Consider the following 23,899-nt stretch of genomic DNA (forward strand, 5'->3'; position numbering starts at 1 on the left):
ATAAAGTCAACTGGCTAGTGACTTAAATTACATGTACAAAATTCTTTCACAGCAGCGCAGATTAATGCTTGGTTGAATAGCTGAGAGGAGGTGTATATATTCTACAAAATGGCCATTGCCTCACTTTTGTCCTCCATGCTCTTGGGAAGGAATACACTTTATTGCTCACCCTAACTGGAAACACACTAGAATGGAATTCTGGCAACTGTAGTTGACACATCCAGATAACTTAACTATTCTTAAATAGTAGCTTTCTTTATTTAGTTATTGATATTAAAGATTAGTTTCATAAATGAGCAAGGGATATAAATTTAGATGTTATTAGAAGATATGTAGAAGATACACAGCTATTTCTAGGTAGCTACTATCAATCAGGAGTCACCTGGTCCACTTTTGGCCTGTATTTAGGTTATACTTAATAGATGGGTTTACTGGCCCCTGCTAACTTTTTTCCTCCCTGGCATTGATTTTATATGTTCAATGTACAGGCTCCTTTTAATATTTAATGTGAAGGAAAGTGGTAATTCAGAAGGTTTTTATCTAAGCAAGATTTCAGTTTATTAGAATTCAAGTAATCTAGAAAGATGTCTGATTCTTACCTTAAATCGAAATAGAACTATAGAAGCTGACTAGGAAAATCCCATTTCCAGGAAAACAGGTCACATCAACTGAAAATTAATTAATTCATTTCTTGATTCCTTTATTTAACAGACTTAATAATTTTGTGTGTGTGTTTGTGGTAGGCTGTATGCTAAGTGCCGAAGGTACACAAGATACAGTGCCTGTCCTTTTATAGGCAGGATGGACAAGTATAGCTTTTAATTAGAAGGGGCTCAGAGAAGCATGGTTGGAAAATAATGTTTTACATAGAAATAATTTTCCATTGGTCGTAGTTTTTTAGTTTTAGTCCAGTAGTGGGCATAACTGAGGGGAGCTACAGACTTACGAAGTCTTGGGGTTTCCTGGGTGTATTTTTCAAAATGGTTTCAAACTACTTGAATATGTTAAGGAAGAGAGTATTTTATACTTTATTGGGAGGAAGGCCTTTGTTATTGTTGTTGGCATTAAAGCATATGAGCAAGGGATATAAATTTAGGTTGTTAACTGTTAACATTAAGGTTAAATTTGTACATGTAGATAAATTGTTTGCAATTTATGAGCTGCAGACTCAGACTTTGAAGGTTAGGGTTCCATTTGTTGTGTAGTAGTTTCTGTTATCTGCTGAAAATAAAATCAGTTGTTCTTGTAACATGGAACAATTAGGAAAAAAACACTCTGTTTTTCAAGGAAAATCGAGTTAAATCGATTTGTAAATCATTTTGTCTTCATAGAATGTTAATTTTGTACTTTGGCAAGAAGACCCAACGAGGTAAGCCTGGGGAGGCCACAACAATTCAGCCATTTCCAGCTCTCCAAAATACAATAGGTGTTTACAGAGGCTTGCATTTTTAATGGCTGTGTAAATTTATTTATTTATTTAGTATTTAGTATTTATTTTTAGAGTAGCATGAAAGTAGTCATCGGATTGTCTGTTCAGTGTGAAGATCTATTGGTACGTGTTCTGCTCTGTAGATAAACTTAGCTGAACTAGCATTGTTATATAGAGTTGGCGTTTACTGAACTTCATATTTTCTGTCCCATTTCCCACCAGATTAATTTTTATTTCAGTAACTAAACATTTGAATGTGAAGAATATTCTTAAGACGTGTCAGGCAGGAATCCTAATCCTAAGTAGAATCCTCACCCATAGTAGAAATAAAAAGATGAGATACATAGAGATATGGAGTTGCCTTATCAAAATGTGTCAGTAATAAGAATCAGATGACTAGGACAGCTAGAGGACTGCTAGAGAAGTTCAGATGAAAGAGTTCTTGAGACAGCTTGACAAAAAGGGGGCCTTGGAGATAATGTCACATTTCATGTGGACCTAAGAAGAGAATGGGTTCAGTGATGATGCTTCCAGTATGGCACAGTGGAGAGGGGACATGAGAGAAAGAGTCAGATTTGTGTTCAGTTTTGGGTCTTTTACTTACTTCTGTGGTCATTTTCAAAAACATGTTTTCTCTGGTTGTAATGATTACTATTAGCATTATTTAAGTTGAACTTTGTTCTCAAACTTAACCATAGTAATTGTTAATGGTAAGCTTAATTCATAAGCTTTACAGTGATTCATATGGTTGTTACAAAGTTTGTCTTAGACCTGAGCAAGTGTTTTCCACTGCATTCATATTTCACTTAGATGGTGAATAACATTTGTTACATCTGTTCCTTAATTAAGAGGAACTGGAGCCAAGGATATTCTGAAAGAGAGTGGACTTGGGTGTCCTGTGCAAGCACATCTTACTGTCTTTAATCACTAGTGGACAAGTAATGTATTCTTCCTTGGTCACTGAAAAATATTTGCTTGGTCACTGATGAAACACACACACACACACACACATATATATTCTTTTTAATTGAAGTATAGTTGATTTACAATGTTGTGTTAGTTTCAGGTGTACAGCAAAGTGCTCAGTTATAATTATTCTTTTTCACATTCTTTTCCATTATAGGTTATTACAAGATATTGAATATAGTTCTCTGTGCTATACAGTCAGTCCTTGTTGTTTATTTTATATACAGTAACGTGTATCTGTTTGTCCCTCCCCCACCCCTTTCCCCTTTGGTAACCATAAGTTTGTTTTCTATGTCTGTGAGTCTGTTTCTGTTTTGTAAGTAAGTTCGTTTGTATCTTTTTTTAGATTTCACAAGTGATATCATACTATATTTATCTTTCTCCGACTTACTTCATTTAGTATGATAATCTCTACGTCCATCCATGTTGCTTCAAATGGCAATATATCATTCTTTTTTATGGCTGAGTAATATTCCATTGTGTGTGTGTGTCCCACATCATCTTTATCCATTCATCTGTCGATGGACACTTAGGTTGCTTCCACGTCTTGGGTATTGTAAATAGTGCTTCTGTGAACATTGGGGTGCATGTATCTTTTCAAATTAGAGTTTTCATCTTTTCCAGATATATGCCCAGGAGTGGGATTGCTTGATAAATATTGATAGTAACTCTATTTTTAGTTTTTAAGGAACCTCCATACTGTCATCCATAGTGGCTGCTCCAATTTACATTCCCACTAGCAGTATAGGAGGGTTCCCTTTTCTCCACACCCTCTCTAGTATTTATTATACGTATTCTTTTTGATAATGGCCATTCTGACCGGTGTGAGGTGATACCTCCTTGTGGTTTTTGATTTGCGTTTCTCTAATAATTAGTAATGTTGAGCATCTTTTCATGTGCCTGTCGGCCATCTGGATGTCTTTTTTGGAGAAATGTCTATTTTGATCTTCTGCCCATCTTTTGATTGGGTTGTTCGGTTTTTTTTATTTTGAGCTATATGAGCTGTCTGTATATTTTGGAAATTAAGCTCTTGTTGGTTGCATCATTTGCAAATATTTTCTCCCATTCCGTAGGTTATCTTTTCATTTTGTTTATGGTTTCCTTTGCGGAGCAAAAGCTTATAGGTTTGGTTAGGTCCCATTTGTTTATTTTTGCTTTTATTCCACTGGAGCATTTTTAAGCTGTTATTAAGACTTTGAAGCAAATAGTTTCTGATTATACACTTACATGGATGTCAGTTGATAACAAGGAGAGGAATTTAAGAATTTCACTTTAGTTCCATATCTCTGAAACTTGAGCATGCTTGAAATGATTTCTAATAAGAAAATGAAACATCTGAAGTTTTATTTTTTATTCTGCTGAGAGATTATTCCTTTCTTGGCTGATATAGTTGAATTTTCAGGTAATTAGCTCAAATTGTAAAAATAGCAATAAAATCGTTAACCTTTAACTTGAGCATTAACTGTTATAACATTGGATAATGTATAAAATATATAAAAAGTGACAGTTTGTAACAATAAAAAGTCTTAAGTGTAACAGGCCAGGTTTTAGTTGGCAAAAGTTTAGGATTTTTTTTAAAAACAGGGTTTAGGGAAATTATAAATGTTGGATGCATAACTGTAATTCATGAAGGAAAGCATTCATTTAGTTATTTTTGCCTATTAAAATCCCTGTAGAGTGGGGAAAAAAGGTAAGAGACAATTCTAAAAGCTACCCTCTTTTAGCTTGACTACCAGCTATTAGATGCAAGTGTTTGAAATGGTACTCTTAGTTGTGTTCATACTTGCTTGTATTCAGACTCTGTTGAAACCCATTCAAGTCATGCTAACAACATCATTGAAGAGTAATCTTGATGTTTTCAATTTATTAACATCTTTGACATGTCAGAGTCTTACTCTGGATTGGTTATATTTCAGAAGTACCCACAGGAAGTGAAAGTATTTGGTATCTTTAAAAGGAAAATTGCATTACATAACATACTGTTCTGCATTAATTAACCATATGACTTTTATGCTTATGTCTTGCTAATAGAATTATACTGAAGGGTTATAAGAAAGATATCATTTCTTATATCTTGGTAGCCAAATTTTAATAAAAGAAGAAAAGTCTTGGATTTTTATAGGTTTTGGATGATAGGCAGTATGATATAGGAAAAACATGAAACCCTGGATTCACCTAGTTCTTCCAGTTAAGTAAAGTTATCTTTGCTTTTTATCCACTGAGAAGTATGGATATGTGAAATATGTATTAACACTTCGGAATATTAGGAGAAGAAAGAACTTTGCTCATAATACATTAACCATTTGGATAATTCAGAATTGAATTTTTGCTCACCGTCAGACATTGTATCATCCAAATTGCTATCCAAGAAGTGTAGAGGTATGCTATTCACAGTAATTATACCTACTACTATCTGGCGGTGTATTAGAACTCTTTGTAGAGCTTTTTAAAATGTGGATGTTTCCGACACATCCCTCCTATAATTTCTGGGGTGTGTGGTGGGTTCCCATCTACATCTATTTTAGTTGAAATAGGATAAACTTAAGATACTTAAATATGCCAGATAATTTTAAATGTTACAGATATTTTAGATAAACACACAAAGACTGTTAACCATGGGTTTTATTTACTTTTATCATTCTAATCTTAATTCTAAAACTTCTCAAGGTTGATGGTCACTACCAAGAAAAGAATTATGACATTCCAGGTATTTGGGGGTGGGTACCTGTATTTTTTAATCTAGAGGAATTGTTGATTAATTCCTAATTTATTTTATCTTATTATTACAATTTTTTCTGTTTTTTACTGTGGCTTTAATTTTGAGGCTCTGTATTTGAGGAACTGTGACTTTCCTGATGGTTATTTATGTTAACATAATATCAGGAAGGAAGTCCCGCAGTGGATTTAAGGGAAATCCCTGTTAGCTGGAAAGCCATCTTTTAAGAAGACTTAGGAAAGGAGTAGGGGTAGTAGGAGTTACACAGCTTACACAGCAGAAGTATTAGGTACTGTGAGATAGTCACTGTCTTAAACACCCTTTCATTCATTTAATCCTTGCAACCCTGTAAGCTTTACAAATGAGGAAATAGAATTTCATGAGATATCATCAGTCAGGCTTAGTATGCTGTTTTATAGCACAGTGAACTTTGATGTCTGTCACTCATCTCAAGTGTAAGTAGTTACTCTGTTATTACTTATTTTATGTTTGTCTTCCTTCCTAGTCTCTAAGCTCTTCAAGAGCTTTCATGTTTGTCCGTTACCTGTCATAAACCTTGTTCACTAGGAAAGTATCTTCTGTATAGTAGAAAAAGTTGATAAATATTTATTGAAAAAATCAATATATGAATGAGTTAGTCAAGGTTATTACTGAGATAACTGAAATATGGTACTGAAATAAGGCTGGCATTCAAGTTTGTGTTCTTTCCTCACTATATTATGTACCTTGTTCACTTTTGGGGGGTAGGGAATATTTAATTCCAGATATTTCTGTGGTGCTTACTATATACAAAACATTTTGCCAGATAAGTTAGGGAAATGGTTTCTAACATATAAGGACAGTAGTTTACCATGTGTTGAGTAAAGAAAATGCATAATGATGTTAAAAAAGCCTACTGTGGGGACTTCCCTGCTAGCGCAGTGGTTAAGAATCCGCCTGCCAGTGCAGGGGGCATGGGTTCGAGCGCTGGTCTGGGAAGATCCCACCGGAGCAACTAAGCCCATGAGCCACAACTACTGAGCTCGAGTGTCACAAATACTGGAGCCTGTGCTCTGCAACAGGAGAAGCCACTGCAGTGAGAAGCACGCACACTGCAACGAAGAGTAGCCCCCACTCGCTGCAACTAGAGAAAGCCTGCGCACAGCGATGGAGACCCAACACAGCCAAAAACAAATAACTTTATTAAAAATAAAAAGCCTACTATGAATTTAATAATGCATTTTAAATGACTTTGTACTGTGTTTATTATGGTAGCATGCATATATGTTGAGAAACTAATAGTATGTTTGTATATGACACAGCATTTAGTTTATAGAATATATACATATAAAATAAGGCAAATACACAGATAAATATTTGAAAGAAACTGATAAAAATATCATAAAAGAAGTGCAAGTCCGGATCTGTGTAGGGTGGAAGAACAGAAGAATATTAAGCTACTGGTTAGGTACCAAACTCTTACTTAGGCACTTTTAAATGCATTGTGAGTAATTCAGAAAAGAAAAAGAACTGTCTTGCTGTCTTGAGGCTTATTATTCTATATCGGATGCAGAAGACTATATTATAGTATTAAGTATATTATAAAGCCATAAAATTCTATGGAAGGAAGCAAAGTGGGGGAGAGATGAATTCTCATAGAGGGGGTGACTTGGGAAAATATTATGGAAGAAGTATTTGAACTTTTCAATTTCATTAAATTTTTATAAATTCTTTTTACTACCCTTAGTCTGTTTTCTGTAGAGCTCGTGGAATAATCATGGCTTATTCCTCCTTCTGGGAAGCTGTGGTCATCCTTCTTTACATGTTGTTTCAATTCCAAACCCTATATAGAAGGCAGTCCAGTGCTTTGATCAGCTGAGTTCTTCAGTCTGAAACCTCAGAGATTACAGGTGGATCTTTATTAAGCTTCTGTATCCTAAAAATTATATTTTGAAATAATTTTGTTTTAATATGTTTAATATATTTTTATTGACTAAGTTAATTTAAAAAATAGATTTCTTAAGCTAGTACTCTTTATCCCCAAAGTACTTTTCCAATTTTTTTCTAAATTACAACTTCTAGTCATGTTATTTTATTTGCTATTGTTCAGTCTTCCTTTTCCCATATTCCTACTTATGTCATTTCCTGTAATCTTCTATTACTCTTTGATTTTAAATAGAAGCCTGTTCAAACCATGCTGACATCAATTATGAGATGGTAGCTACTCTTCTGTGTGCTATACAAACATAACACTTTTAGAACTTCTGTTTTACAGATGAGGAGACCAAGGTTCAGATACTTTGCCTGAGATTAAACAGCTAGTAAGTGGCTAGTAAGTGTCATATCATAAATTCCTTAGACTATCATCAAATGGATGTTAAAAATCATATTTAAAAATGGTATTCTAGGGCTTCCCGGGTGGCGCAGTTGTTAAGAATCCGCCTGCCAATGCAAGGGACACAGGTTTGAGCCCTGGTCCAGGAAGATCCCACATGCCGCGGAGCAACTAAGCCTGTGCGCCACAGCTACTGAGGCTGCGCTCTAGATCCCGCGAGCCACAACTACTGAGCCTGCGCTCTAGAGCCCGCGAGCCACAACTACTGAAGCCCGTGCACCTAGAGCCTGTGCTTTGCAACAAGAGAAGCCACCGTAATGAGAAGCCTGCGCATTGGAACCAAGAGCAGCCCCCACTTGCCGCAACTAGAGAAAGCCCGTGTGCAGCAACGAAGACCCAACACAGCCAAAAATAAATAGATAAGAAAATAGATTTTTAAAAAAAGGTATTCTAAAACAAATAATTGTTTTGTTTTGGATATCTATAGATTTTACTTTCTGAATAAATTCCCTCAGGAGAAAGTTTGTGACAGTGAACTACGCACTGCCATTCACTTACTGTCTCCTTAAAGTTACCATGCCTAGACCTGGTGATGATTTTTGCTCGAGGCAGCAAGTTACCCTGTAGGTAGATTTGTCAAAATGTTCATCTTGTTTCTTGTTACGGTTTTGAGTGAAATAATTGTAATCTTTTTGGGTTTTTTGTTTTTTAAATATTTAACCTTTCTTGTCTTCTTAACATACTGTTAGTTGTAAAGTCTTTAAGGCAGAAGTGTATAATCTGAAGTCAGTATAGCTGAGTGACATTGAGTAAGTCAGGTTTCTGCCCATTAGTTTGTCATTTTTGAATGAGAAATAGGTATTATAATAATATCTACCTCTAAGGTTTAAAAAGGATTAACTTTATGGATATAAAATGCTGAGTACAAAGCCCTATATATGTTCTTTTTTGTTAATAATAATATTAGCTGTGGCTTCATTTTTGTATCTCATGCTGTACTCTATCTAGTAAATATTGAATAGTTATGGGGAACTTATTGTAGTCAGTGCAAAGAGAGGGGAGGTGAGTGATTCCAGACTTCTTGGAGCTTTTTAGATAGTAATGTACATAAGACTTAAGTCAAAAGAAGAAATGATAGAATGGGAATCTAGGAAACATCCTGTCTGAGAGAACCTGGAGAAATTTTCATTGAGGTGATTTCTGAAATTGGATTTTTGATGACTTGGGAAAGAAAACGGGCACAAGTAGAAATGGTAGTCCTTTTTATTTTTAATCTTCTTTCCTAAGTGTGCTGTCAACAAGTAAATGTTTCAATTTAATACTTTAAAACATCACATTTTAAAACAAATGGTTGTTTTTCTATGCCTTTAATAATTTTTATGTCTGCTAGATGGGGGAATGAATAAGATCCAGTACAAGGTTTCACATATGAATAGTGAAATGATTCTATTAATGCTATATGTGGAAGCATTTCATGCTTCCATGGACAGTAACTGCTTTTATATGAGTGATTGTTAGCGACAGAAACGCAGCCCAGAGTTGCCAGAGGATTTCATGCCAGTTCTTCTTACTCTCGCTCTTTTTCTTTTTTTTTTTTTTAACATCTTTATTGGGGTATAATTGCTTTACAGTGGTGTTTTAGTTTCTGCTTCATAACAAAGTGAATCAGTTGTACATATACATATGTTCCCATATCTCTTCCCTCTTGCATCTCCCTCCCTCCCACCCTCCCTATCCCACCCCTCCAGGTGGTCACAAAGCACCGAGCCGATATCCCTGTGCCATGCGGCTGCTTCCCACTAGCTATCTACCTTACGTTTGTTAGTGTATATATGTCCATGACTCTCTCTCGCCCTGTCACAGCTCACCCTTCCCCCTCCCCATATCCTCAAGTCCGTTCTCCAGTAGGTCTGTGTCTTTATTCCTGTCTTACCCCTAGGTTCTTCATGACATTTTTTTTCTTAAATTCCATATATATGTGTTAGCATACGGTATTTGTCTTTCTCTTTCTGACTGACTTCACTCTGTATGACAGACTCTAGGTCTATCCACCTCATTACAAATAGCTCAATTTCATATCTTTTTATGGCTGAATAATATTCCATTGTATATATGTGCCACATCTTCTTTATCCATTCATCCGATGATGGGCACTTAGGTTGTTTCCATCTCTGGGCTATTGTAAATAGAGCTGCAGTGAACATTTTGGTACATGACTCTTTTTGAATTTTGGTTTTCTCAGGGTATATGCCCAGTAGTGGGATTGCTGGGTCATATGGTAGTTCTATTTGTAGTTTTTTAAGGAACCTCCATACTGTTCTCCATAGTGGCTGAACCAATTCACATTCCCACCAGCAGTGCAAGAGTGTTCCCTTTTCTCCACACCCTCTCCAGCATTTACTGTTTCTAGATTTTTTGATGATGGCCATTCTGACTGGTGTGAGATGATATCTCATTGTAGTTTTGATTTGCATTTCTCTAATGATTAATGATGTTGAGCTTTCTTTCATGTGTTTGTTGGCAGTCTGTATATCTTCTTTGGAGAAATGTCTATTCAGGTCTTCTGCCCATTTTTGGATTGGGTTGTTTGTTTTTTTGTTATTGAGCTGCATGAGCTGCTTGTAAATTTTGGAGATTAATCCTTTGTCAGTTGCTTCATTTGCAAATATTTTCTCCCATTCTGAGGGTTGTCTTTTGGTCTTGTTTATGGTTTCCTTTGCTGTGCAAAAGCTTTGAAGTTTCATTAGGTCCCATTTGTTTATTTTTGTTTTTATTTCCATTTCTCTAGGAGGTGGGTCAGAAAGGATCTTGCTGTGATTTATGTCACAGAGTGTTCACTCTTTTTCTTTTTAAGCATTAGGCAGCCATTAGTATTTGAACTTGCTGGGAAATGCAATTAGAAATCACTTGATCATTTTTGTCCTTTTATGGGAAACTGTTTGCATATATTTAGTTCAGTCTTTTCAGCCTTAACTATGGCATTATGAAGATCATATTTAGCTTCCCAAATGGTCATGGGTACTGTAAGTGGCTCTGCTCTAGTGAAAGTTTACTAATTTTGGTCATGATTGGGACAGACCAATATTATTTGGCCATAGTTTGGCCATAACTTGTGATACATAAGTTGAGTTTCAAAATACAGTAATTACAATTAAATTAGTGGAATTAATATATGAAAATTGGAATGAGGACTTAACGTGACAGTTTTTCAATATTTGTAGGAGTTAGGTGTTTCTTATGAAGGAAGAATATTGAGAATAGTCCTTTTGTTATTAACTTGGAAAATGTTTGACATAAAACTTTAAAAGTTCTTTGAATTTAGCAAATATTTCATTGTGCTAATAAGCATTTGTTGAATGCTTGCTGCCTATAAAGACATTCCTAGATGATGATTTCCACAAACTGAATGTAAAAGTGTTCTAATTTTTATATATTATTAGAAAATAACTTGCTCTGAAAACATGATGGTTGACGGACTCAAGTTCAAGTTGAAATTTTTTCTGAAGTCAACTTTATAACTAGAGTCAGTGAGCAATTTAATTATGTATAATCTCTTTTAAGAAATGTTCCTCAATGTACGTTTCTTAAACTAATTTAAGATTGTATGTACAACTGGGGATAGTTATATGTTAGGCTTTATCACTTGGCTTAAGATGTATATATTCATAAGTGTGTTATTGGAACCTTGATTTGCTTAAATATATAACACTTTAGAATTCCTTTCTAGGTGGTTTTGGATTATGAACTTTCACATTAAGAGCACAGTAGGGGAAGAAGTCTTGTGCTCATTTGCCTGACTACAAATGTATAATTAAAAGAGTCTGTCAGCAGGGGTTGGGGCAATCAGTGTGCTCTGATGCTTCATGTTATAATTACTTTGTTGTTCAAACAGATATTGTAATGAGAGCATAATTTTAAATTTCAGAGGTCAGTGACTCGAGGTTTTTGTTGTTGTTTTGGTTTTAATCAAAAACAAAGGTAGTTTCTCAAATTTTGAGAATTTTTTTTACTTAATATTTGTATATCGCTGTGTACAGCAAATGAAATGGATGTTTTTTTTTTAAGGTTTATTATTATTATTTTTTTGGCTGCATTGGGTTTTCGTTGCTGCACGCGGGCTTTCTCTAGTTGCGGCGAGCAGGGGCTACTCTTCGTTGCTGTGCACGGGCTTCTCATTGCGGTGGCTTCTCATTGCAGAGCACGGGCTCTAGGCACGTGGGCTTCAGTAGTTGTGGTGCACGAGCTTAGTTGCTCCGCGACATGTGGGATCTTCCCAGACCAAGGCTCGAACCTGTGTCCCCTGCACTGGCAGGCTGATTCTTAACCACTGTGCCACCAGCGAAGTCCCCTGAAATGGATGTATGTATTGTGTATTAAGACAAGATTTTCGTTTTCCCCTATTGAAAATTTTAGTGAGTGGAGGAATTGTGTATTAAGTGGCCACAGGTTTATCATTTTTGTGTCATTGACATTTGATAGGCATTTCTCTCATTTAGGGTAAAAAGTGTATTTGTAGGTGTGAGAAATCTGTTTTACCAGGTACTTCTCTGCCAGTTGTTGATACTGTTCTTCATGTGACTTTATCAGGAATTCATTGACAGAGAAAGAGAACATGACGTGGAATTAGGGGGAAAAAACCACTAAATAAATTTACCAGATAATTAATCTGTTTCTTTATCTGCATCCAAATTCCCTACCAGCTCTAAAATTCTATGAGAACAAGATGTGCTTAAAATTCCACATAAAAAAATGTTTAAAGGTAAAATGGTGAAGTAGAAAAACTTCTAGAGAGTCAAGACTTCAGTGTTCTGTTTCTGGCCCTTTCACTAATTTATTATGCTATTTTAAGGCAATTTACTTAATTTTAGGGCTCTCATGTAGGTGATGTCATGTTTTAGGAATTGGTTGTTGAGAGTTGCAGGCTCTAATGTTCTCCCTGATAGAACACTTCCTGTCTGTATGACTTAGGCAAACCTTATGGGCCTTAACCTCCTCATTAACATGTTAGTGAGAATTATAGGACCTCAGTCTTATGGCTGTTAGGATGACTGAGTGAGGTGATGTGTTTATATTGCTTAGTGTGGTACTCGACAAACAGTAAGTGTTTAATGAAAGCTTGGGTAGTATCAGCATCATTTTCATTTCTGAATTTCTTTATCATCACGTGAGAGACTAAGAGCTACTTGACATTTATTTCTCTATAGTACATTTGCCAAGAATATAGACCATAATAAAGTATTATTGGTAAATGTGTCTATCTGTTTCATAATCAGTTATGAATGGTATTATAGAGCTGTTTTATATGCTACTAAACTTTAACTTATTATATAAATAAAGATACATTCCATTTCCTTGAATGCTGTCTTGTCATTTCAGACTCCCTTAAATAAAAAAAACACCAAGGTCATCAGTTTTGAGCTTTGAACTTTTTTTAAACACAGGAATTATTTATGAATAACTTGTCTTTGCTATCATTTTGCTATATTATATCATTTGTTATATTAAGATACAACTTTAGTCTTGCAGTTTTAAAAAGACTGACCCTTATTTACTCCGTTCTTCTGATATATTGAAACAAGGTAATATTGAGCTGATAGAATAAAGGAACAGCACTGTCTCGTGGGATATGAAAATCAGCGCTCATGAGCATTATGCTAGAGAGTCTGAGTGAGTTGACTAGAAGAGAAGTAAGAGAACAAGAATAAAAGATAAGGGGTAAGGATTTTCAAATGTAACTGGCAACTTAAATAGGAGGTCAAAAAGAAGCAGGCCCAGAAACAAGGATAAATGATCAAGGGAGACTGGAGGCTTATATAGGCAGACACAGTAATAATGAATACAGGAGAGCACTGTGGGGAAACAGTTTGGTGTTTGATTTCAGTGATGCTCCCCAATAATAAAAGCACAGTCGTTCAATTCAGTAAATCTGATAGCTAAAGACAATGCACAGATAGCTATCAGTTATAGTATGACACACTTAGAGCAAAGGATAAATAAAAGTAAATATTAAAGAAAGCATTCTGGACGTAAGTGATAAATTGCATGAAGTTGTGGGTATCAGGATCCATGTTTGTGAATAGGCCGATTTATTGACAGCGTGGAGTGAATGTAAGCGAGAAATGGCACCTGAAGTTAGTATGGATTGAAATGAATGGGTGAATGTACAGCAGCCTCTCTGTCAAGGCAAAAGAAAGCTGATAACTGTATTTCAGACTTTCTTCAAAACCAATTGGTCTTTGTCCTCAAGTATTAAAACTTCACACTGACTCAGAAAACTCATTCAGGGTCAATAATAGCTGAGACATAATTGGGGACTAGTTTGCAGAAGGGAAGTAATGAGCTGAACATGGTGAGTTGAGAGTGCTTTGGAGACAGTGACACACACATGTCAAGTTGGCAGTTGAATTTGGAGGTCTAGAAATAAGGACTGTGCTGGAAATGTAAATTTGCGAATAAGTGGATACAAAAAAACCCGTATTATTATTTATTGCTGAAGATTTGGTGGCACATTATATAAAATGCTTTTGGTGACTGTAAAACAGAAATTAAAATAATTTGTAATGAGCTGTTTTTTCCACATCAGTTTCTCAGCTGTTTATTCCTGAAATACTATTTGAAATATGACAGTAAAAATAAATTAATGCCTCAACCACAGTTTCTAGGAGATAGACCATATTTGGTGTATCTCCATTTTGCCGTCAGTCCTCTCTGCTTCATTTCATCCTTTTCTTTGTCCCAAATTATTTATTAAAGTGAGAAATTTGGGGAGTAGATTCTTACTGCAGGTATTCTGGGATATAGAAGTAGACACCCTATAATCTTACTCTATCTCTTGTTTGTTTATAGCTGAAAGAGAACCTTTATGGGTATGTTTTATTGATTTCTGTAGTGTTTGCCAATTCCAGGTTGCCTTTATTATCTGTTTAAGAAACAGAAAGAAAATACAGGGAGAACTTATGTTTGTAGTGAATAATTACTAGGCTCAAACTCACTGTTAAAGGCATTAACTCTTCCTGAGTTAGAATGGTCCACAGTTGTATAAAAGTGGCTTCTGAGTGGAATGATCTTAAAACCTTTTTTAAAATGAAGTTTAATATGCTCATAGATTAAAAATATGTAATTCTGTAGAGCCTGATGTAGAAAGCATCCTCTGCTAACAGCCAGCACCACCCACAGTCACTTCTTACTCTTGAAGAGATTCTTTAGGTATTTATTCTCTATTGCTGCATTTTGTGCTTACCTTGCTACTAGTTAACTTTTAGTTTTCATCTCACTCTTTCATTGTGTGAGAACTCATGGGGCCCTTTCCATTTGGAAGCTCTTATCATTCAGTTTTGTTTTAAAAGTATGTGATACGTTGATGATTTTTCTCCTATCTGCTTCCTTTTTCTTGGTGAGACATCAGTAATTCAGTTTTTGGACCTCTTGGACTAGTTCTTCAATTTTTATACTCTTTCTCCCTGTTTTCCATCTCTGTCTTTGCTGCTACGTGGAGGGAGAATTCAGTTTTTATCTTCAAACCCCTCTATCAACGTTTTTTATTTTTACTATCATATTTAAGTTTCAAGAGTTCCTTTTTATGTTTTGAATTCTTTTCATAGCATTTTTTACTTGTTTCAGGGATGCAGTATCTTCTCTTAACTCTCTGAGTCTTTTTGAGTTTTTCTTCTCACTGCCCAGTGATTGTTTTCTTCAGGTGGTTTCCTGTTGTTGGGTTGGCCAGACTTTCCAGAGAAAGGTCTTCCAGTTTCTTGCCCCCAGTGTGTGGGCTGGCTGTCCTCATTCTGGGTGTGGAGTGGGAGAAAAGACTGGATACCTCAGCCTTCACTGTGTAAATGATCCTGTCAGCTGCCCATCAAAACCCAGTTCTAGAAAGTGGAACTCTTTAGGAATACATTTCTAGCCTTTTGCTAGAAATTAGAGAGTGCTAGATAGCCAGCTTTAGTTTAAGGATAGGGGATGCGGAGATTCAGCTGTTCCTTCTGTTTTCCAGTCTTAGCCCCACCCTCACCCCCCGACTTTTACTGCTGCCAATTTCCTAAGCCTTTATGGAGGCTCTAAGTATAAGTTGGTTTCTTCTTGCCTGGGTTAGCTAAGTCCCTGACTACTTAGCCATCTGCTTTCTAGTTTCCAAATTGTTTCCTTTCCCATTTTCTTCTTCCTTATGATTTTGTGCATTTTAAACTGTACAGTGTTTTAGAAGAATTTTAGGAAGGAGTGAAAATTACATTAGATACATTATTAGTTATACTAGATACTACATTAGTAGTATCTATACTAGATACTACATTAGATATTAGTGATACTAGATACTAGATACTATTAGATACTACATTAGTTTCACCTTTTTTGTCTATAAGTGTTTTCGAAACCATAAGCAAAACTGTTTGTTTTGAAGCAAACATTAGGGTAGGTATAATTTTCTTCTATTTTTGTATTTTTAACAGGCACCTAAGTTGATGAATTTATTAAGAGTATCATTTACTAAGGTGTTGTACAACTCAAAAATTTATTCCTCCGATAAAGCACAATTCAAATTATACTGCAGCTTTATTCTTTGTTCCTGTCATGCAAATAATATCCGTTCCTTTTTAAATCCTCTGACTTTTGTCTTCCCCATGTATAAAAATTTCTGTGGCAAGTCACTTAAGATTTTAATTTTCATTCTTAGGCCTTTCTAAAATATTTTGGATTATAAATGTTCCTCAGTTGTCCTTGTATTAGTATCTGTATGCATTAATAATACCACAAACACATGCTTTTTAGTGTCTTTGTCTACTAATTATAACATCTGTGTCAGTTTTAGGTTGATTTCGATTGATTGATTTTTCTTATATGTGTTTCATTTCTCTCCTCCTTTGCCTGTTAATTTTTTTTTAAGTTTTTTTTTTTTTTTTGATGAGGACCATTTTTAAAGTCTTATTGAATTTGATACAATATTGCTTCTGTTTTATGTTTTGGTATTTTGGCCCCTAGGCATGTGGGATCTTAGCTACCCAACCAGGGATTGAACCTGCACCCTGGGCATTGGAAGGCAAAGTCTTAACCACTGGACCGCCAGGGAAGTCCCTGCCTGTTAATTTCTGATTAGATGCCAGATAGTGTGAATTTTACCTTGTTGGGGGGACATATTCCTGTAGTTATTCTTGGACTTTGTTCTGGGACACAGTTAAATTGGAAACAGTTTGATCCTTTTAGATCTTGCTTTTAAGATTTATTTAGGCAGTATTTGGAACAGTGTTCGGACTACTGACTAATTATTTTCCACTACTGAGGCAAGACCTCTGTGCACTTTACCCAGTGTCTGTATATCATGAAGTCTTTCCCGTCTGGATCTGTGTGAGAACCTGGCACTTTTACCTTGAATCCTTTGGCTAGTTGTTTCTCTGGCCTCTGGTATTTCTTCCCACATAGGCGCTGATCAGTGTTCAGTTGAATACTTGAGTCAACTTTGTGCAGATCTCCAGAGTTCTCTTTCTGTGCAGCTCTTTCCAGTATTCTTTTTGGTGAGCTCTAGCTGCTTTGGTCTCCCAAGACGCTAAGCTTAGTCGTCTCAACTCAGAGAGGCAGCCTGGCACTGTTCCCATGGCTGCAGCCTAGAGATTCCCAGGCCAGGGAGCTGGGACAGTAATGGGTCTTACTTCATTGATTTCCCATCTCTCAGCCTCACTGTCCTATTGCCTGAGGTCCAGAGACTTGAGGACTGATGTTTCTTTTGTTTTGCCTGGTTTATTTTTTTTTATTGTTTCAGGCAAGAGAGTCTTGTTCGTGTTACTTTATCTTGGCCTGAAGCAGACGTCCCTTACTTGTACAGATGTAGAGACACTTATAGGTTCATTAAAATACAAACATACACACACGCGCACACACACAAGGAACTTTATAAAATTTATCTATAAAAAATTGATAAAATACAAATTTTAGTGAGAAAATATCGTCAACAGTTTTCAACATAAAAATTAAACTCTGGATTTTAAAATTGGTTTTTATAGCCACAGTAGAGGTACATCTACACATTTTATATTTGGCACACAGATAACCCTGACTGACGTTCCCAGTTTCTTGACTCATTGACTCCTCAGGTCTGTCAGTTTTTTATGGTGTCCCCTAGGTGAAAAGAAATACTTCGTAGTTTTTCTTATTATTATTAAATAGTTACTTCCAAACAACTTAGTTTATCAAAACAACTTAAACTGAAAAAATTTATTTTATTTATAAATAGCCACATTATTTATTAATGGGATTTGTTTTCCCTTGGGCACTGTTAACATTCTCAAACCTGGGAATCAGATTGGACACTACCACCCTGTTTTCCTGTTCCACATTGAGTTTTGCATGGACTTGGCTTTTTATTACAGCAACCACTGAAAACCTAGCATCACAAAGATAAGACATCATCACAAGGAATATAGCGTGATCTAATATTGATAAAGTCCAGTATTTTGAGCTAGAAGTTTGCATGGTATCTGACAGACATCAACTATTGCTGTTTCCCTTGAAATTTCAAGTACCCCCGTGGTACCCCTGTGAGCATACTGTGGTATCTCTGAGTTTACTCCTTGGGAACACATAGATGGCCTACCATAGGTTGGTGTGCTTTGTTTTGTTTCTCGTTTCCCCTCACAACATTTGGGTGCATTTTCATACTAATGATATTAACAGAAAATAGAGGCAGAAGCGTATACTTTAAGAACTTATTTCTATCCCTATTGGCTGAGTTCCATAGATTTTTTCCTAGTATGGCATCTGCAAATATATGAGTTGTAGTAGAAAGCTGTTTTTTTATACCAGTTTTATTTTCTTTGATTGGAATCTCACCGTTCAGTAAATAGTAATCTTTAAAGATGAAAGTTCAACAACAGGTATTGTTTATGTATGGTACCTGGCACTGAACCATATGCATTTATTTATACTATTCTTATATTTATTTATAAATTTATATTGTTTTTAATTTTTAAAGAATTCATATTTGTGAAATATTTATAAATATATTTGTATATTATCTCTAAAGCTTAAAGCAAGAAATGGTTCTGAAGTTATTATATCTTAGGTGAAAGGGAAGTATGGCCAACTCTACTTCTAAACCTCCCTTGGCAGTGTTTTCAGCCTGGGGCTCACTAAGTCAGTTGAAGATACCAAGGAAATGAAACGTAGATGTTCTCTACTAAAACTAGTATTTAAGATGGTATGGTTAAAGAGTAACTGTACAGTTCACTGTTTTCAAAGTAAGGTCTGTTAGAAATACAGTTAAGACTATTCTCGCATTTATTCCTTGTTGTGATTATTTTTACAATGAAATGGTTCTATGATTACTACTTGAAATGCTTAAAACAAATGGCATCTGTCTTATACAGTAGTGTCTGTTGGCAAAATACTTTTCCTAATCTTGAGTTCAGCCAGTGTTATTAAAAGTAGTTGTAACGATATGGAAAAATTGGTGAATTTTAGAATGAAAATATTGGTTCAGTTCCTGAATTGGCAAGGTGTTCGTCAGTTGACCTTGACAGGTGACTTGCTTAAATTAGCCTCGATGACCTTGTATTTACTCATAAGTAAAATATAGGAATGATAACACGCTTTTCATGATAACCTGAGGATGACACTATACATAAGTTTCTTGGTACATAAGAGCACTGCAGGGGTTGTGATTGCCTTGTTCACTCTTATACTCTTAGTATCTGGCTCCATGCTTTTGGTACATAGTAGGTGCTCAACAAATATTTGTTGAATTAGCTATCAATACCCAGTAGTCTCACACTCAGGCTTTTTGCCAAGAGAAGAATTTAAAAGGTTTATAATGTCATAGCAAAACAATGCGAGCATAGCTTAATAATTGCAACAGGTTATTATCATGAAAGATGTGCTCTCTCTTTGAAAAGAAAAATTTGTAATAGTATGCTTTGTAAATTTTTTAGGAGGAGCAAAATCGAGGCAAGCCTAATTGGGAGCATCTCAATGAAGATTTACATGTACTGATCACTGTGGAAGATGCTCAAAACAGAGCAGAGATCAAACTGAAGAGAGCCGTTGAGGAGGTGAAGAAATTACTGGTACCTGCAGTAAGTAATAATTTCCAAATCATTTACTATAGAATAATAGACAAACAGACATTGCTCCAGTCCTTAAATGGGAAAATCTGTTCCCTGTTTATTTTTTGTGAAGGGAATCTTGTGAGGGGAGCAAACTCAATTAGTGGCCTGTTTTTTCAAAAGTATTATTACCTTTGCATCACTCTATTATAGGGTAGGAATGTAGGTGCGTCATCAGTAAGTAGGGTGATGAAAGCTTTCTCTCTTTTTTTGGATCAGTTTCTCATTGCAAGCAAGTAATGGGTGTACAGAAGTCTGTACAAATTAATACTTATGTTGGGTGAGCTGTGTTAGTGGGAGCACATTATTTGAGTTGTCTGTGGGTTCCACGTACTCTCCTGGCATATATCATTGTTTACCACATAAAGGCTAATGTTTCATAGTGAAATTTTCCCATAATATGGTAAGATTTTCTTTTAGAAAAATAAGAGCTAACTTTTACTCATGTACCAAGCACCATTCTGAGCACTTTTCACACTTTTAACTCACTTAATATTTCTAAGATAATAAAAACTATTGAAGTTCATACTTAGGGATTGTAGATAAGACACCAAAAGGAATTTTGGAGGGTGACATAAGCAAAGACCCCAAGGAGAGGAGTCACTGAGGCTGGAGAAAAACCAGGAGTGTGGAGTCCTGGAAGCCAAGAGAAGTTTGTTGCTGAAGATTGTTCAATTAAGATAAGAATGGGGAGTTAACCATTGGATTTAGCAAGTAGTAGTCATTGGTGACCTTGCCAAACAGATTTTTGGATGGTGGATTTAAAAGCCTGATTAGCTCAAGTTCAAGAAAGAATGGGACGACAGAAAAAGGAGTTGAAATTTTTTCCCCTAAGATTTCATTATTTATGTAAATGATCCTTTCAGTACTCTTGGCCTCTCAGTTCTTTTATTGCTTCATCTTCAGTGATCTTATCCTCCACTCCATATAAAGTGCATTTTAAATTTTAGTACTTTACTCATATTAAAGTTTCTAAGTTGCCTTCCAGAAAATTTGTACCAATTTGTAGTCCTGCCAGTGTTATCTGAAAATACCTGTTTCTCAACACAGTCTCAAACCCTGGGTGTTACTAAATTTTTTAATCTTTAATCACAAAAATGTGAATATAATAATTCTCATGGTTCTTAAAAATATTTATATTAGATGAGTTTTTACATTAGCTTTTTGTAACAAAAATTCTAAATCTTCATGATCACATTTTGAACAGGTACACAATCCCTGGTTTCATATTGTTTCTGTGGGGAATATTGATTCAGTTTACATATCATTTACAGAATGAATTTATAGCTGAAGTATGGGATTACCTTTGTATTATTTCAGTATAAATGTTTCTTACCTATCCATGTAGAATAAATTCTTTTCTGGAAAGAGGTAGAAAGAGAGTCGTGTGTAGTTTAATGTTTTTGTGCCTATTATGTTTAATGTTATATAGCAAAAGATCTAATCCTGGCTTAAGGGACCTGGGGGTGTGGAGGGGAGAGTTGGTAGACTTTGTGCTTGATTTAAAATTTTATAATTAAATGTAATAAATATTCCATTTTGTATTTTACATCTGGAGATAAGGCTAATAAATCTCGGTTAAGGTTGTAGCTGTGCTCCTTGTGACATAATTCTAATTTTTCTAATAATTTTGATGATTTGAATGTGTCTCCATCAGTTTATGTAACACCACACATAACTTAATGTTTAGAGTTCAAACTTTTAAAATTCAAATTAGGGTTTCAAAACAACCTTACAAAGTAAGTTCTTTTCCCCCCATTTTTCCAGCAAGCACAAGAACTCAGAGAAACCTTAGCATTTTCTAATTTCACTGCAAAAGTAATAGGGATTTTGAGATGATCACACTTCATTCATTTGTAGAGTCATAATATTTTACCTAATGAACTTGTTTACCCTGGATAATACCATTTTTATTTCAGATGTTTCTTTGATTTCAGTAATCCGTTTATTTTAATCTCTTTTGTTTCTTAAATCACAGAATAAACCATGCATAACTAGAGAAGAGTCATTTCTTTAGTTACATATAGTATAACTAGTCTGGCAAGTCTAAATCTGTTACCATCAAGTATCTACTAAAAATATCCTTTTCATTGTAGGTACAGTTAATCAGTTGTTTAATCTCATTTCCATAAATCTGAACCATACCTCCTTACATTCTTGAGATCTTCAATGTACTCTCATAAGTACAGTGAAACATTTTGTGAAAATCAAATCATACTCACTGATAGAAAAGGACTATTGAGCAGTGCCCTGATTTTGCTCATCTTTGGGGACTTAGGTCATCCTTGGCAGAGACCAACTGCTGAGGTATTGATAAGTCTATCTCCAAAAGTATTTCTTGAAGACATATATTCTTGCCAACCCAGTTAAAATAACCTGTCTTTTCACTTTTAGTCTTAACCCATTCAGTTCATTCTCTCATAAGTTAGTACGAGTGATTTTTTTTTTCTTTAAATAAATCATATAAAGATTATCAGTGACTTGCCATTTCACTCCTCTGGAAGTGGGGTAACAAGTGAGTTATCTGCTCTGAAATTCCTTATTGTATATTGAAGAAATGGCTCTTAATTGTAAACAAAGTATGGGTAGTTGTAAAAATTTTAAAGTCAGAGAAGGAAAATGTTTATGAAATAATTAATTTTAGGACTTTTGATGGCTTCATATAAGTATAAAGTAAAATTTCACATGTTTTGTAAGTATTGGTTCTCTCCAAGTTAGCTTATAAATGGGAGAAAGACTTTTGAAGTACTAGGATGCAGTATAAGGAAATGAGTGAAAAAACATTATTCCTCCTAAAAAGATTATGGGGAAATCCTCAAACTGGTAGAATTTTACTGAGTATATAGGTAGAACATTAAGCAAAGGTTATATAGGAAGAAACAATCATGTCAAGATTTGATACGGTAATAGCCTTCTCATTTTAAGTGAACCCCATAAGGAAATTAGTGTTACTTGGAATTATTAGGGATTTGTGATTCTGCATTTGTGATTTCTGGTTTTATGTAACTGCTTTGTTCTAAAAGTTAATTGGGTGGAAAAACTAGCTTTTATGATATTTATGGAGTTTTACAATATCGACTATTTCCTAATTTTAGCTAAATATTTAAGACAGGATATGTTGATCATTTTTGTTTGTTATTAGGCCGAATTGCAATGTGCTGCTATATGCTTTCCTATAAATTTTTGTTTCTTTAATTAAACTTCTATGATGCAGTTACTAATTTTATATAACCCTATGATAAATTACTTCATAATTAGACAAATGGTATTTTTAGTAGATTATTTAATTACTAATTTTATATATCTAAACCTTAGGCTTTTAGACATGTGTGTTGAACTGGTTTATTATAATTAGAAAACTTCCTTCAGATGACATTTTAATGCTTGTTCTTATTCACATCATAATTCTCACACTTTTCCTGTGAGCCTTTCAAAATAAACTGGGCTGTTAAATTTCTTGGCTGAACTTCTTACAGTCTTTGCTTAGCATTTACCTAATGTGCTTACAAATATACAGAATTTTGGGAAATTATGACTTCTTATCTTTGTATATTCAAATCACTTTAACATAGATTTGATCCGTACAGAGAGCTTGTATATTAAATTAATTTACTCATTTGCCAATTCTGTCATCAGATGTTTTTGTTTCCTTTATTCTTGCTGTACTGATACTGTAATATGCTATAAATTCCCATTTCTTTTGCCTTTTGTAACAGAGTATCTAAATCTGCTTTTAATTAATTTGGTCTTAATATTCTCATGTACATATTAGGACAATTGATTAGTTATTGTGCAGGCCCTTGTTAACCATTTTAAGGACTTCAGCTTTTAGTCTAGAATGGGTGAAACCATTGGAGTGCTTAAGGAGAGGGGAATGAATGACATAATCTGATTAATATTCTATAAGGATTGCTGGCCTGCTCTGTTTAAAACAGAATAAAGAACACAAGGTGAAAGAAAGGAAGCTCTTGTAGGAGTCTGCAAATTATGGCCCATGGGCCAAATCCAGCCTCCCACCTGTGTTTGAATAGCCCATGAGCTAAGAATGGTTTTTACATATTTTAATGGCTGAGGAAAAAAATCAGAAGAATAATATTTGGAGAAGAAGAATATATCATGAAATGTGAAAATTATATGAAATTCAAATTGCATTGTCTGACAAGTTTTATTGAAACACAGCCATGCTTATGCTTATTCATTTACGTGTTGTCTGTGGCTGCTTCTGCGCTCCAGTGGTGAGTTGAGTAACTGCCACAGAGACCATATGCCCAGAAAAGCCATTTACTGTCTGGCTTATTACAGAAGAAGTTTGCCAATTCCTGGACCATTGCATTAATTCAGACGAGAGGTGATGATGGGTTGGGCCAGTGTAGCCATAGCGGTGA

At 35.1% G+C, this 23,899-nt stretch overlaps 1 protein-coding gene across 7 annotated transcripts in view; it reads left to right on the forward strand.

Annotated features, from left to right (window-relative positions):
- The window catches only part of QKI (QKI, KH domain containing RNA binding), a 143,262-nt gene that overhangs the window by 82,743 nt on the left and 36,620 nt on the right, over positions 1-23,899 (forward strand). For all 7 annotated transcript variants that reach the window (XR_004038701.3, XM_030852971.3, XM_030852972.3 and 4 more), the window contains exon 4: positions 19,341-19,484. Coding sequence is in view for 6 of the 7 variants with exons in the window: in XM_030852971.3 (XP_030708831.1) it covers positions 19,341-19,484 (144 nt within the window). In the remaining variant the exon portion in view is untranslated. The remainder of the gene's footprint in view (positions 1-19,340; positions 19,485-23,899) is intronic.

This window comes from Globicephala melas, chromosome 14 (genome assembly GCF_963455315.2).
Source record: "Globicephala melas chromosome 14, mGloMel1.2, whole genome shotgun sequence".
NCBI lineage: Eukaryota > Metazoa > Chordata > Mammalia > Artiodactyla > Delphinidae > Globicephala > Globicephala melas.